General features: G+C 42.9%; 2 protein-coding genes across 2 annotated transcripts in view; one reads left to right on the top strand and one right to left on the bottom strand.

Annotated features, from left to right (window-relative positions):
* Positions 1-15,406, top strand: part of LOC306923164 (NT-3 growth factor receptor-like) — a gene marked incomplete at its 5' end in the record, with an annotated part of 284,609 nt that extends 269,203 nt beyond the window's left edge. The window contains 2 exons of the mRNA XM_079501192.1: positions 8,864-9,022; positions 10,948-15,406. Coding sequence (XP_079357318.1) covers positions 8,864-9,022; positions 10,948-11,133 — 345 coding nt within the window. The 3' untranslated portion in view covers positions 11,134-15,406. The remainder of the gene's footprint in view (positions 1-8,863; positions 9,023-10,947) is intronic.
* Positions 1,050-3,032, bottom strand: LOC306923601 (integrator complex subunit 9-like; the record flags this gene model as incomplete). The annotated part of the gene is made up of 1 exon (XM_079501786.1): positions 1,050-3,032. Exon 1 carries the CDS (start codon positions 3,018-3,020, stop codon positions 1,050-1,052), a length of 1,971 nt encoding a protein of 656 aa, XP_079357912.1. The 5' UTR covers positions 3,021-3,032.
* Positions 15,407-16,830: the final 1,424 nt, after the last annotated feature.

Genomic DNA, 16,830 nt, shown 5'->3' with positions numbered 1-16,830 from the left:
TCGGTAGAGGGCGCATTGGAGTAACTAAAAGTATTTTTTTTCCCGGTGGAAACAAAATCCCTTTTTGGCCAAAAAGTACCGTTTATACGTGTGGTGGGGGGCTCAGAGTGTGTCCACTAAGGAAAGTAGGCTTTCTATTGACACAACCCGTCTTTGTATTGGTGAGTAGGTCAAACGTTCGTGAGATTTCCACTAAAGAGGAGAGGCTGGGTCTGATTTCGATTTGAGATTTAAACCCGAAAGTCCCATAGCCTTATACTGCAGGGCAGAATCGTAGAAGCAGTAGAAGGCTATGGACCAGAGCTAAGGCCTACGTAATTATGTAAATATTTCCTCCTAAGATACAGTATGTGTCAAGAATAGTAGTTACCATTATGACAATGAATTGAAAATAACTTCATACTTGACATTTAACACGCTGAGTGTCACCTGGTGGACAAAAGTGGTAGCGCACGTGTGCCATGTGATTCGAGGCAATTTCACTATAACGCGCGTCCGGTTTGTTGCCATCTTGAATGTTAGTAGCAATTGCGCTAATGCTAGCGAGCTAAGACAATGTCCATCCTTTCTCCAGAAAACGCCAATATTCCAATCGACCAATGACCGCAAAATCAAAAACGAGCTCCGAACCTCACCGATCTGATCAACACCACGGACAGCGGCGTATTTTCCGAGAGAACAGCGTGGAAAGACCGTGGCCAATAAGGAAGCTAATGGAGTTGCGTGCGCAACAACAGTGCCGGCGAACCCCAGTATCCCTATTCTGGGGGGTAAAATTCTCTCGCGGTATGTTGTGTTGTGACTCGTTGTGAGCTTGTAGATCGGCTATTTTTGGTGGTCCGTCTTGCTATAGAGGGTTCAAGTGTTTAATGAGTGGTAACAGAGGGTTTAAGTGGTTAAACTGAAGTAATATTGAATTCCAGATATTATCAAAGTATTCTGCGGCACCCCTGGACTTGCGTCACAGCACCCACTTTGAGAACCACTGCATTAGAACACCCACAGGAGAAGGATTCACCCACAGGAGAAGGATTCACCCGCGGGTCCGGTCAGAGTTTCTGCAGGAAGCGGAGCACAAAGTCTCGCATGACAGTGCGCAGCATCTGGTCGTTGCACTCGATGTGCGTCACACCCTCCTCCAGCCGGATCTTTGTGTCATCCGTCTCCAGGTCCAGCGTGTGTCCACTGGCAGTCTCGTCCACCTTCACCTTGATGCCGTTCTTGTGCAGCGTGGCCAGGAGAGCTGCCAGAGGCACGGCACCGCTGAGGAGGGGTTTGGGGGCCAACACCACCTCTGGGGGCTCTTCTACTGCACGCTTCCTCTTCTTGCTGGGGGGAGCTGCCGCTGCCGCTGCTGCCACGGTCGGGGTGCTGGGCGCCAACTGCAGCGTGTGCTTGTTATCCTTGGACTGCAGCACGGCGGACACGGGTGCTACCGAGACGCCAGGTGTGATTTCGGAGGGCACTAATGATCTGGCCAGCTCGGGCAGTAGGTGAACGCGTTCGTAGCACCTCTTGAAGGGCAGGCTGAGCACGGAGCAGCGTCGGTAGGGGATGGGAGGAGGCTGCAGCTCCAGCATGTACTGTTCACAGTACTGTTCTGGACACACCACACGGAGAGGCTGCACCTCCTTGAGCAGCTTGGACACCTGTTTGAAGTTGAGCCGTTTGTCAATGGGACAGTAGTAGCAGTTCATGGCTAGTGGCTGGTAGGGCGCCAGGGCATCTGGGTCGCGGAAATCCGGCTCAATGAAGATGATGCTGTTGCGGCTCGACTTTCCCCACAGTTCCATGAAGTGGACCACGTCTCCGAAGCGCAGAGAGGGGTGTCCGGTGAACACCACACATGGCTGGCGGAACTCACTGCTGAATTTTCCGTGAATGCTGGGATAGTGCTTCAGTTTGTTGCTCTGGATCATCTCGGCGTGAAGGAAAGGAGGCTCTGGAAGGTAGACCTTGGATTGTTTGTTGGGGCAAAGCCATTCATGGAAGATCTGGGAGAATTCCAGTGAGCTGTGGGCAACAGGCGAGATAAAATAGAAAGGCGTGTTTCCCAGGTTGGCGCTCTCGATGAACTGGTGCAAACACTCAAACAGGTCATAGATCGCCCCTGACGGGTAGCACGGCACCAGCACGTTGCCCCCTGCACGAATCGTCATCGCCAGTTTACTGCAGAACTCTCCCAGCATCCCATCTGGTTTGGAGGTGGGCGTCTGGATGAGGCCTGTCAGAATCAGAACATCGCTGTTTTTCAGGGAGATCTTGTCCATGGGCTGTGGGTGTGTGTTGGTGAGAACACAGGAGCCAGACATATAAGCCACTTTCTCATGATGCGATTGGATGATCCAGTTGGAACTTCCCAATGCGTGGCCAGAGCTAACGGGCGAGACCTGCACTGCTCCAAATAATTCCACCTTCTGCGAAAAGAACACAAGCTGCACTTTTCTTAGGGCGGAGTTGACCTCTTGCATACTGTAACATGGCTTCCATGTCTGCGCATCCACAGCGCCCTTCAGTGGTCCGGGGAGCATCTGCTGCATTTCCTTGTGCTTCCAGCAGGTGGCAGACTGAGTTTTAGGGACTCTCTCCATGAAGTGGACCAGTTCCTCCATCAGCAGTCTGCCGATCTGCAGAGTTGGCTCTGTGGCGTACACGGTCCCGGTGAAGCCCGTGTTCTCTGTTATGTACGGCAGGGCCATCATGCAGTGGTAGTTGGAGATCAGGATGACATCGACGGTAGACAGATCCAGGAGCTCTGTCTCAGGAACACGGAATTCCGGCTGCGCGTCCACAAACACTCTCCCCGCACACTCCTTCAGCTCCTTCACCAGGCTTAGCATTCCATCTTGTGATACCCAGCCGGGCAGTTTGGAGAGCCTTGGGCTATGCACCAGAGGCAGGGGCAGGAAGTTAAGGACAGAGGTGGCATCCAGTCCGCAGTCCAACATGATGGTGGTGGACTTGAATTTGAGGACATTGCAAGGGAAATTTGGGTGACCCGACAGACAGTAAAGTTTCATTTTGTATAGGCCTAGTTGAAAACATTCATTATGAGGTTTAAGCTAGTCAGCTTTGCTAGAACATCTTAGTTGAGTGTATTTAAGAATACATTATTTGGTTTTCAGTTAGTTTTTATTGATGTTGAGGCAATGATTACATCACCGGGATTCTGCCAAATATGGACATGCATTAATTATATCACGGATGGTTTATTTATATCACAGATGGTTTATTTGTACTTTTTCTATGCACCCCGAAGATGACAAACTACTGTATTGATCAGGTCCAAATGTCTTGTGCACACTGACAAATTGGAATTAAATTAAATCCTTAAAACCACCATTATGACCAATATGCCCATATATAGTGTTAAATACAACTAAGGGAAAGGACTGTTATCCAAAGATTAGGTTTAGGGCCTGCCTCAGTGGTGTCCGATTAGAACTTAAACCTGGATGTTTAACACGTACAATTGGAAAGATGTTCTTAGTGAAGCTAGTCGAGGGGCAAGGACAGATACAGGGATCTCCATAAGTGGTATTAAATAGCTTGAACCAGTGCTGATTATTTAGTTAGGACCCGCTACAGTGGTGTTCGATACGAACTTAACCGGGATGTAGAAACCTCTATTTCAATGCTCTACAAGTCTACAAGTTGCTTAGCCATTAGCCATATATTCTGTCCCATCTAGACGACTCGTGCCAAAGGTAATAGAAGCTATTCAAGGTATATGGGTTGTAAAGCCAGACACCTTGGTTCGTATGTGTTGACACGTTCTTGGCCTTGGATCTTGCTTGAGTGCTGTAGATTCTAAGGATTTGGGATCGTTGGAGATACCGCGTGCGTTGCTTGGTATCTGAGGTTTAGAAGCCATGGGAGCCGCCTTTTATGCTGTGCAAGTCTAGTGTCACGATGATGTCACCACTGTGTATATCCATCTTTGGAGTTTCTACATTAATCTGATGTCAGCGCTGGATATCGCCGTTGTCTCCATATATGGGACTATAGGTTATCCCCATATATGGAGCTCTAAGTGAAAGCCTTCGCAACAAGTGGTATAAAAGACAGACAGACAGACAGACAGACAGACAGACAGACAGACAGACAATTTAGGCATTTAGCAGACACTCTTTAATCCAGAGCGATTTACAGTAAGCAAAGAAAACAATAAGATACAGTACATCAGACTGATACAGAGATCTCCCTACAGTATATGGTCATAAAAGGGACACAGATACAGATATATCTATATATAGGCATGAAAGGGACAAGGACAGACAGATGCAGATATCTCCAAATATGGGAATAAAAGGGACACAATCAGACACAAAGATCTCCATAATGCATAAAAAGAGATATTATGGGTACTACTATTAACGGGTACAACTGGTATTGGATAACCAGGTGGGGCACATGCATTCCTGGCTTGCATCGTTCCCTAGTACCGTAGTCTGCAACCTTTTTGAAACAAAGTGCCATGTTTTTAGTTTCTAGATAGTCAGTGTGTCACTTTAATTTAACACCACACCACAATTCCAACATGTTTTGATTGTCCGAATATAACCTTTAACCCTTTTAAATATTCTTTCACATTGTTATAATGATCATTAGACTCAGAGCAGAGCCCTCCTATCTCCCTCCCCAGTCAGAGGTCAGAGTTTTAATGAATGTAGAATGATGTACAGGATGTAATTTACATACAAATATGAGTGAATTCATTTATTTGACTACATTCTTTTTAATTGTTTATTTACCGGCAAAAACATGTTTTATGCCAGTGCACCAGTGCCAAAGGTTGCCTACCCCTGCCGTAGTCTATGGTCTAGCCTATCAATGAATGCACCACTCAGTTCACACGGGTGTGATTTTTATTTATAGGCCTAATATAATCCTACTAGATCCCAGGAAATTACATATGGCCACAAAAGATCACGGATCATCTATTTAATGTGAAGGGGCAGGTGACACGGTAGTTTAACCATGTAGTCAAGGGATGTGAGCTGCCTCGCAAACAAGCACTGAATGTTACTACCATAAGAGCTAAGAATGATACTTGGTACTCAGACAGGCCTTGATTCACTGCATTCACTGGGATGAACTCCAGAGCTATAGACCTGGGCCTCAAACATGTCGAGTAAAAATAATGATGGAATAAGTAATACATTTGCCATCAAATTACACCCTTAAACATGTGGCAGTTAGCCTACCCTGAATTTAATGAAGCCTGAAACCTTCTCAATACATCTTGGCAGAATGTATCATAATTATCACAGGGCCCAGCTCAAATGCCTTCACAGTCAACAATGTAAGGAAGTATTTCCCTGCATAATGATGACAAATGTTAGTCCAACACGATTATACCCCCTCTCACTCATGGTTTTGCCCCCAAAACACATACACGTAAAATAAATGATTACATTCACACAAACCCAATATAGCATTAATCTCAACAGACACATAACTCCTCCCAACGCATTGCCCCCTGGCAAACAATTACCGATAACACAATAACAGAATAATAGCAAATATCTAGGCAAGCTTTTGGGCATGCGGAGAAGTCTCTCCTCAGCTACTATAAGTGCCCAGGGATGCTACAGTATCTATTGAATACTCCTTAGTTAGCAAAATAGTAGCTTGTTTTTAGTTTTTTGATGCGTTTTTCTTAAGTGATTCATCTTTTTTAGTATGCTGCTGACTTTGAGTTTGCATTAACTGGACACATAGCCGTAAAAACAGTAAGGACAAGTGGTAATATGAAGGCTGGAGGAGACAGGTACAGTTAGAGCATAATGTAGAACAGGGTTGGGCAACTTTGACGATGGTGAGAGCCAATATATTTCCACATTCACTCCAGAGGGCCACAGTGCATATTACTGTCGTAGCAAAAATAGCCGATCTACAAGCTCAAAACGCGTTGCAATGCGACGCGTTTTGAGCTTGTAGATCGGCTATTTTTGCTATATTTAAATTGAAAACCTGAATATTTTTTTATTGGAATCCTGAAAAGTAACCTTTTTATTGAATTTCAAATGCAGTTATAGTTATGTTAACTTTATGAAAAGACAATAACATTTTAATACTATAGTCATTAAGTACTAGTCATACTAGTCACGAAGTAATTAAAGCGGGTTTGGAATTGTAACAGCTGAAATCAATACTATATCAGTATTCTGATATTAACATGCGGGCCGCATTAAGTGAAGGTGGGGGCCGCCAGTTGCCCACCCCTGATGTAGAAGGTATAGGGATCTTTGTCACTGGCTTAGTCACCAGGGGTTCCTTAATGTTTCCACGCCAATGACCCCCAAATAGCCGTATATCCTCTAGCTGTGTTGTGATTAGGGTTAAGATCCTTTAGGATTTTAACGATTCCCTCTTAACGGTCCAATTCCTTAACGGTTCCAAATCCAATTAACAATTTCACCTCTCACCTCTGGGACTCCCTCCCCCCTGATATTAGAGATATGGACTCTATCACCATGTTCCAAACCCTCCTCAAATCCCACCTGCTTAGGCTGACTTCTGCTAGCTGCAAGCTGTACTTTAGTTTTTGCTTTTGCTTTTAATTGTTAATTGTTTTGTATCAACTGTTTTTAAACCTGTTGTAGGGCGACCTTGAGTGCCCTGAAAGGCGCCGTATAAATATAATGTATTATTATTATTATCATTATCATCATCATCATCATCATCATCATCATCATCATCATTATTATTTCTATAGGGGGTTCCAAATGGACCCTAACGCAGGTCTGTAACTCTGAGTGTACAAATGGAACCAAATGGACCCGTAACGGTCCATTTGGTTCCATTTGTAAATCCAAGAGTTATGATGGTCTATGAAATGTAAACGTTTGAGAACCACCAGTATTATATATACTGACAGAATCGTTAGTTAGAATGTCTGAGGCCTCACGTCGGCCTCACGTCTAAATGATATGGCTATTGACAATGCATTGGGCACTTCAAGTTATATATCACGAAAACTGCAATTATTTGAAAAGGAATAATCTAAAGCTTTAGCTTTTTTGAACTGTGAATTGAATTTCTCTGTGAAAGTATGAAGGAATAGGGAGAGTCCAAAGTTTTATCACTTGAGTTTTATTCGAGGGATGACTTCCGCACACCCGGTTCAATTTTATAGCAGGTGAGTATAGGTCCTGGCAGAACAGCAAACGTTTTAAGGAAGGAGGAGAGACCCGCACACTGCCACTTGCTGGTTCAAGAAGTTTATTTTAAGAGTCATAGCAACGTTTCGGCCTTTCGGCCTTCTTCAGGCATAGTTTGAGAATAGGCTGACATTCATTAAATACACAACAGTAGGTTTAGACAACCAATCAAATTGTATATAGTAATCATTCATCAGATAGCAGCTGTGAAGAACCCAGTCATGTGACTTAAAGGTGCAGTACTTCTATAGAACATTCCTAGTATATTATTGAAAGTCACCAATTACAACAATACAGGGAATAATATATAAGTCACTTGAAAAAAAATGAAATATCTAAAAAACAACAAAACAAAAGTTCAGGCCTGTGTGTCCACAGTAAGGTGGTGTTTTTAATTTGTGAGCTGAGTGTTGAGTCTCCAGGTGAAAGTACGAAGAAGTTTTGACATAACAAAACCCACCATTGATTTTAAAAGTAAAATATCCCGAAACCTAAAACCAAAAAGCGTTCATATTTTGCGGGAGAGACGGATGAGGAGCAGAAATGAAGCGCTAGTATATCGATCCGTTCAAAACCACGGAGAGCGCCCTGGATTAGGAGAGACGAGTAATTATTTCTGCCGCGGTAACAGCTAACTCAATGGTAAGCTAACAAGAGTCTAGAGTGTAGCATACGGTAGCCGAAAGGCGAACTGACAAATAAAAAAAAAGGAAAAAATTCAGAATATTCTTATCTCTCCCGGTATCATTGAGGATGCGCTAGGACGTCTGAGGATGTCGTATGTACGTGTCGATTGGGACCCTTAGGACGTACGTGTGGCGACGTCCTACAGACGGAAACGGTTAAAAGGAACTATTTTGGACAGCAACAATACAGTCTTTCCAATAGGCCTCCCTGAGGCCCACCCTTGGGGTTGGGCGGAGGGGGGGTTGGGCGTGGGGTTTGTACAACCTGTATCATAGGAGGAAGTAATTCATTATAGTCTCCATTAGGAAGTGTGTGTTGGACTAAATTAGTCAAGCTGCTTCATGACCTTCCAGCAGTCACAGTTGAACTTAGACAGGATGAGTAATGATTCACTCTCTGTGTGATCTTCATGCGCCATGATGGGACATACATTCTGTGTCCGTCACACTTCATCTTTTAATATCCACCTCCATTAGCCATGCACAGTTAACAGGAATATCCACCCCGCCACCAAATCTACAAATAGTACACTATCACGCTGACAGTCACCAATTTATGATGAATTCTTCCTGACTTTTTCATGTCAAGGACCCCCAAATTAATGTGTATTCTGTCCGTAGCCGCCATTTGAAAAATATGTTGTGCCAAAGAGAGAACCTCATACTAAGATTTGTGTTGTTAAAATGTTTAAAAAATATTCAAAATTGTTAAAACATTATATATATATATATATATATATATATATATATATATATACACATATATACATATATATATACAAACAGCCAATGTATAGGTTTAAAGTGGCTAAACTGATTTTAAATGTATGCTGCAGGCCTATTATCTCACCTCAATTAAGGACATTTAGGGTCCCCACTTTGAGAACGACTGATCTTCCATGTCTGTACGTGTGTGTGTGTGTGTGTGTGTGTGTGTGTGTGTGTGTGTGTGTGTGTGTGTGTGTGTGTGTGTGTGTGTGTGTGTGTGTGTGTGTGTGCGTGTGCGTCCAGGTGGGAGGCCACACCATGCTGCCCATCCGTTGGATGCCTCCAGAGAGCATCATGTACAGGAAGTTCACCACTGAAAGTGACGTGTGGAGTTTCGGCGTCATTCTATGGGAGATCTTCACTTATGGAAAACAGCCATGGTTCCAGCTGGCCAATAACGAGGTAAGGAAATTCATTCTTCACTCATTGATGTGTATGGCTTATGAATGTGTGGGAGATGACACATTGGGCTGTATTATGCGTGTCTTACCCTCTTATTGCCATACCTAATTAACTAATTAATGTGCCTTCAGCCAGCATTTTTCAAATGTTTAATTTGTCATTTTAATGCCAATAGAAAAATCCGCGATATACACACTATATCTCATTTTGACGGGGCAAGACTATAGTATTGGGACAATCAGTCCTGATGGTGGCGGTAACGTCACCATTTTGCCGATTCTGACCAAAGAGAGCGAGTGAACGATGACCACTTCCGGTTTGGATCAAAATATCCGGCAGTAGCTTTGGTACTGTGTTACACTCTCAGATGTCCGGAATGCTAAGCTATAATCGTATTTTTCATAACTAAGTCAAATTAAGCTCTAATCAAGCCCAAAACATCGCATTTTACGCAGCGATGCATGCGCGATCACGCGCGTGCGCGATCGACCGTGCACGCGCGGATTTTCGGCCGGTTTTAGGAAGATTACATCGGCCGTTAGCCAAATTAGCTAAAAAATGCTAAATTTTGCGACAATAAGCTCCCGATTATTGGGAATCAATCGATTACGTCCATTACGTCATTGGCCATGATGGATTTATTGATTTCATTACGTCCATTACGTCATTGGCCATAAACCAGTTAAGTACCAGGTCTTATTACTTAACTTAAGACCTGGAGGCGTGATCAATGCCATTTGGCTATTCTGAGTGGCCAAACAGCATTGACCACGCCTCCAGGTCTAAAGTTACGTCATAAGACCTGGTACTTAAGACACGCATAATACTGCCCATTGTCTTTGGTATGACCCTGGCCAAAATACAATACATTATCACAGCGTACAATAAATATATTTAAATTACTATGACTCAAAAGCTAACATTATTTTATAGGCATTTAGAGGTACATCGGGGACAAAACAACGGCGGTAATTAATCGCGGGTTTGACCCAGAGGCGTATCTACAATTAGGTGAGGACAGGCGTCCGACTGTCCAAATCCATTTCTGCCTGGCCAAAATCCATACACTGAGGACAAAAACAAGAACTGAGAACTATTAGTGGACAGCGGATTGGCCGCTGCGCGTATAGAGCAAGCACCCATTCGAATGCAAATGCATGCCTTTCAGCATTTGCATCCTACTGTCTGGCAGGTATATCTCTTTGAAAACCTTTAGTGCTACCGATTGTGCGCGGGGATGACAATTAACAATTCCTGGAAACACCACTGGTTTGACCCCTTCTGATCCAGCACTAATAATAATACTGAGAAGGCCATTGAAACCCTTTGAAACTGAGTGTCTGTGTCTGTGTCATTTTAGAATTTAGCATTGGCTGTTCAAAATATAACCTTAATGATTAAACGTTACAGCGAAAAATCATGAAAGGTGATGAAACTTATCGAGTTCGGATGTCATCTGTATAGTTCATTCAAATACATCTAAATTAGTCTTGTGTATACTGACTTTTATCAAGCGTGGCTTTTGTATTATTTACTGTGTGTGTGTGTGTGTGTGTGTGCGTGTGCGCGTGTGTGTGCGTGTGCGTGTGAGTGTGTGTGTGCGTGTGTGTGTGTGTGTGTGGTTGGTTGTTAGAGGGTTCCAACAACTTGGGATGCCCAAAAAGGCTGACAAAGTATTGCAAGACGCTGTTACTTATACCCCTAGAGTACTGAGTGACATGCCTGTATTGTATCATGAAAACACATGCCATGATTTTGCAGATGTAACTCTAATGCACCTATAATATGTATGTCCTTGTATGCATATCCTTTGTGTGGACATAAATAAATGGTTAAAATGTGTGTGTGTGTGTGTGTGTGTGTGTGTGTGTGTGTGTGTGTGTGTGTGTGTGTGTGTGTGTGTGCGTGTGTGCGTGCGTGTGCAGGTGATCGAGTGCATCACCCAGGGCAGGGTGCTGGAGCGTCCCCGGGTCTGTCCCAAGGAGGTGTACGACATGATGCTGGGCTGCTGGCAGAGGGAGCCGCAGCAGCGTCTCAACATCAAGGACATTCAGAAGATGGTGTTTGCTCTGATGAAAGCCACGCCCGTATACCTGGACATACTGGGATAGACACGGAGACGAGTGGAGAGAGGAGCGAGATGTGAGTGAGAGGGCTGTTAGACTGGACATACTGGGATAGACACGGAGACGAGTGGAGAGAGGAGCGAGATGTGAGTGAGAGGGCTGTTAGACTGGACTAGATCCGACCGGAACTGGGACTGACTGAAATGAGATGGACCAGAATGGAACCGGACGGAGTAGATGATCTTCACTAGAGTTAAAAAAAAAGATTGCATTGCAGTACAATAGACTCAATTGGACCTCGTTTAAACTTCAGTGATCTGGTCTAGGCTGACCATTCATTTGAAAACTGGACATCAGTAGACTTTGACTGGACTGTGTACTGGATTGAGTCAAACGTGGAGATTCTGTTTATCTGGCCTGGTTTGGGTCTGGATGGCTTTATTTTGTTGCCCTGGTCATTGTACCAGCCTTAACATCTAGCCTGTGTTCTATCAAAACCTGGATGTAATTTGACCTGATTTTAATAGACAGATCTATTTCTGTATACCATTCTGGATGTATCCTATCCTGGGCTGGACCGGTACAGCTTGGTTTGAACCAGAGCCATCAAATATCCCTCCCTGGATTATATTAATTTCACCCGGCCCAGAAATGACCCGGCTCTTGTTTATCTAGCTTTCGACAGCCTTGGCAAGTCTGACGAATCTTGACATAGCCGTGTGACCGCGTCAAAAGATTTGTGTCACCAATCGTTTTTCCTGGATTATATTTGTTTAACTTGCTTACGGCCTTAGTTACTTGGCCCGGAATTGGCTGGTCTGTTCCAGGATGATCACTGGAAACATGTGTTGGCCAAACAGAAACACTGGAAAATCCTCTTAGACTCCCACTGTGTGTAAATGAGCCATGGTTGTTGTTGGGAAGCTCAGCATGAAACCTGTTATAAGTGACAGAAACCACTCTGTGTGCGTTCCGGGTGGCAAGACTACTACAGTATATAACATAGTTACTTAGTGGCTAAAATCTTATCCAAGCGGCTTATCTGTTTGTCCAAGAGTTTAAGACATCTGCAGGGCTTGTCAATTCTAGAGCCATCGACGGCGAACTTGGCCAGGTCGTGCTACAAGGACGCCATGCTGCTGCCCCTTCTCTAGAACCGAACGCTGATTTATACTCAGTTGTGCGTCGGTGTCATGGCGGCGAAACTGAGCATCTGCTACTTTTGACGCGTGGCACCGACGCTATAACAGTATAACTGAAGCTTAAGACCTGCTGACTGAAAACATAAACCAACACTCTCCATAGTGTCATCATGGTGAGACAATATTCTAGATAAGACAGAACAGGAACACATTACTTGCCATCCGACCTGAAGGCCGTATCTGCAACATTCAAATTCTATTCTATTCTATTTCCTGATCCTTTGCAGTATCTGCTGGTCTGGTATCTACTCGTCTGGTCTGATCCATTTCTGGACAATCCTATTCTCTTTTTGATGTTCCAAAACAAAGTCTGGGATCTTACAAAGTTACTGTGTTACCACTTTCTTCGGACAAACTACCGTGTTGTACCATAGTGATGGCTTAACGCTTAACCATATGGACGGGCCTTACTGGAACCAGGAGGTTCAGGAGCAGGACTGGACAGCTGTTTTGTCATCTGCACGTAGGCAACTGGGGTGTCCATGGGACTCACATTGAAGATGTCCGTTTTGGCTGGTACAGCCTGGATTGTTTTAATGCAAGCACAGAAGGAACCGAATCCAAACTGAAATATTGTGGAAATGTTGTCGTCGTAGCCTTGGACCAAGACTCTATTTGTGTATTTCGGTCATTCTTGGACACAAACCCCAGATAGACACTGGCAGTCCATGTTTCATTGCCTGTACTTCCCAAAGGATGTACACATTCAAGATATAATGTGCTTACCCTAAAGCCGTAGCTGTTACCCAATCGTACAGTCCGTTTGAGTTATGTATTATGTATGGAGGAGTATATATGGACATTATTAAATACAGAATTCCAGTGGATATTTGCGGTTATAGTGTCCAAGACTGACAGAGATACATGAATGTCAGAATTGATGATAATAATACAACTAAAACTAAATAAAGAAACAAAATCTCTTTCTGTTTTGGTGCAAGGCTATGTCATCGTTACAATTACTGTCCACAGTCAGGACCTCGACCAATGCAAAGACTTAGGGCAGTTGTATCTTTACATGGCAGTAAAGTCACAGTCACAGCATGAGAACAGGAACAGCGTGTCTTTGTCAACTACTGCAATCAGAAGAGCTAACATCTTTGGAACCATGTGCGAAAACAAAACAGTGTGTGATCCATTACAACTGCTGTGCCCCATAGTGCTGGTCCTGTGTCTAATTTCTACTTCTGTCAAACATACTTAACCGTTCTGTATGGAAACACCTGTCTTTGGTGCTGGTCCCACGTCTGCCCGCTTAGTTGTCACGTGTGCAAGGACCTTGACCTTGACCTGACCTTCCAATCCTTGAGCCTAGAAGTGTGGCCTGACTCACTGTCTGTCGCCATAGAGATGGACCCAAGTGCCTCCTACTTCTTTCTAAACACTGGAAACAAAAGCAGTCTTTCAAAAATAAGAAAAAAAAGCACTTTTACATTTTGTTTACCTGCTAAAAATGTACATTTGCTGTAAATGTACGTGTCTCTTTTTTCCTACAAACTACTTTCAGTATTGCAAAAAAATTATGAAAAACAAAAAACAAGGATAAAAGGAAAATAATATAGAAAAATGAAGAGGAACTGAAAACCCTGGACAAACAAGTTTGCTTTTTTCGTAACCTTTGCAGCTCGACAAGATCAAACTACCCAAGGTGACACTTTTCAGTTCTCTTTTTATAAATATATATTCTATATATTTTTTAATTTATTTTTATTTTGAATCAAAGTGTGGATGTCTGCCATGCTCCAAAGCCATTGGAACATTCTGTCGCCGGGGGCAGAAATAAACTGATCACCACTTCGAAGAAATGCGATTGGCTGCCTGGGACGAGCCCTTGACATGATTGGCTGGGACGAGCCCTTGACATGATTGGCTGGGACGAGCCCTTGACATGATTGCTTGAAGGAAGCCTTAGTGCACTGGAATCTACTGGGATCTACTCTCTGACTAGAGATTATAAAGGGATTGGCAGTAACAAGCTTTATGGGAACTGAGATTTCTCAAGTCCAAGGACAACAAAAGGAGAAATTACCAGTCAATGAACAAAAACGTGTTAATTTAAAATGGCTGTATATAATGTAAATTCCTATGTCTCAAGATATGTTAAATTATTTCATTTTTTCTCGTTTAGATTATTTTTTTTGCTTCTCAGTGTGTTGTTAAATAGTTAAGTGAAAGCCAATAGATATTTTGATAATGTTTTATTTTCATTTGCTATTACTGTTATTATTTACTTTGTCTGATCATAGAGTGTGTGTCAGTCGCCACTTTATCAAAATAATCTACCAATCATACGTTTTTCAATTCATGGTAATTTTTTTAAAATGTTATGTTTTGATGAGGTGCAGAAAGGGTAAGAGTCAGTAAGTGAAAAATGTGAATTATTATTATTAGAGAGACAGTATTTTATCAAGCTACTTGGAGTAAAAGTCCTGCTTCAGGATCAGACATGAAGTCATTTTAACCACCTATTTAACACTTTCAACATTTGGTTTTCTTTGCATAATGTTGTTTTGTTTGTCTCACCTCACCTTTTGTCATTTAATTATCTTATTTGTTCATGCTGTACATAGAAAATTGTGCATACATTTTGTTTCCCCTAATGCATCGTTGCTGCCTGACTTGATAAAACAACATCCAGGTTAAAAATGTACTTGTCATGCAAACTTTTCCGTTTATGTTTCCAACCTTCGCCTCCGCATACCAGGATTGGCCACTAGAAAGCCTCTTAAAACAACTGACTACCTATCAACATAACACCCTGATACCCTTTTTGGCTCCAGTCATGACAACATTCGTTATTATTATTATTATTATTTATCGTTTGTGGGTATGCACCACAGAATCCTGAGTGTTAATTTAATTTGAGCGTGTAAAAGGTCAGTCTGTTTACATTAAGACTCATGATCTTGTGGTGTAGCACTAGCATAGCAAGCATGGATTAAACATATAAGCTACACTATTCATCATGACTTCGAAGGCACACCTGCTCTGAGAGGCTTGATACAAAAAAAAAACAATCATGTTGCTGTACATGCTCTGCCAGACTGAGTAAAATGCCTAATGTACAAAGTGATGATTATTATGTGATATCATAATGATGACCCCCACTCATGTAGTCACCCCACCCCACCCCACCCCACCTCCAACTCACCCTGCCTGTCCCCCAGTCATATCTACTTCTCTAATTGTACTCCATTACAGCTGCTTTTCCACTAAAAGGCACCAATTACAGAACTGGAAAAAGCATATACATATTTATGTTTATTATTTATGCTGCAGCTTAAGTGATGATGCCGTCATTGTTGTTTAAACCACTTGAACTCGAGCATCCCTATGCATCTACGAGCATCTATGTCAGTCGTTCTTCGATTTTTCAAAAATAGCAGACCTACAAGCTCGTAGCGCGCCACTCGGTGGCGCGCTATGAGCTTGTAGATCTGCTATTTTTCAATAGCTAAAGCATAACATAATGCTAACACCAAAAGGGGTTCCCGCCCAAAATGGGTTAACCACTTGAACTCGAGCATCCCTATTCTGGGATTGGGATCTTCACCTGGCCAAAATATAGGTAAACCACGTTGGAAGTATAGCTATCTTGGGGATTCAGGAAAGCACATTAAACTGTGCCTATAATTTGATGGAAAAAGTGTACATTCGTCAACAAACGTTTGCTAACTAAATGCTAAAAGCATGGACCAGATGACCTACAGTAGCAATCTAAAGAGTTAAGTCGAAACGTTGGTTTTTACTCTGCATCCTAATAAATAATCGGCTCTTTGGCTATCAGTGTGTGCAGCCACTCTTTTGTCTTTTTAAGACTTAACTCTTTAGATGTTTCTGCCGTTAGCTGACACCACTACTAAGACTGGTGTGCGTTTAGCATCCTCCTGCACACTACAGTAGCAATCTGTCATAATTGTATCATCATGGCAGCAAACATCTGTTTGCATCAATGCTTGTAATCTGGCATAGGCCTACATGTCTACTCTAGAGGACACGCCGCAGTAGTGTTGCATCGTTTATGGTTTCGTTTTATTGGCGCTTTGGACAGTACCAAACTAACCAAAACATCCACAAGTGTAACTGCAACCTACTGTACCTTAACGCTGAGCGTATCACTCGTCAGCCACACTGCCTAACGGTGTATGTTATATTATATTACTGCACTTCAACCTGTGTCCTATAGCACTTGTGGTTATACTTTTCTGGTCCTGTGATTTTGGCAGTGTTTTCAAGAGAAAACAAGCAAGGGGCGTTTTATGAGGTATCGTGCTTCTCCTGAACAAAGGCACTGCAGCGTGCGTGAAGGATCCATTCCACTCCAGCTCCGTTATGAAAACAGAGCCACTCTATCTCAACAATAAAGGATCACATAACAATAGATGGCATTTTTTACTTTAGATGAGAATATGCTTCTTGTTGCATTTTTCTTCTTAACACATAACTGAAGGCGCTTGACCTGAGTTGTCTGTTGGAGTGGCTCATTATAAAGGCTGATTTATATCTTCAACAAGTGTCGTTCGACAAAGATCATGTTTGT

Source organism: Electrona antarctica (genome assembly GCF_951216825.1).
Source record: "Electrona antarctica genome assembly, chromosome: 5".
Lineage (NCBI taxonomy): Eukaryota > Metazoa > Chordata > Actinopteri > Myctophiformes > Myctophidae > Electrona > Electrona antarctica.
Note: the sequence above shows the minus strand (reverse complement) of the source record. Positions and strands in the feature narration are given on the sequence as shown.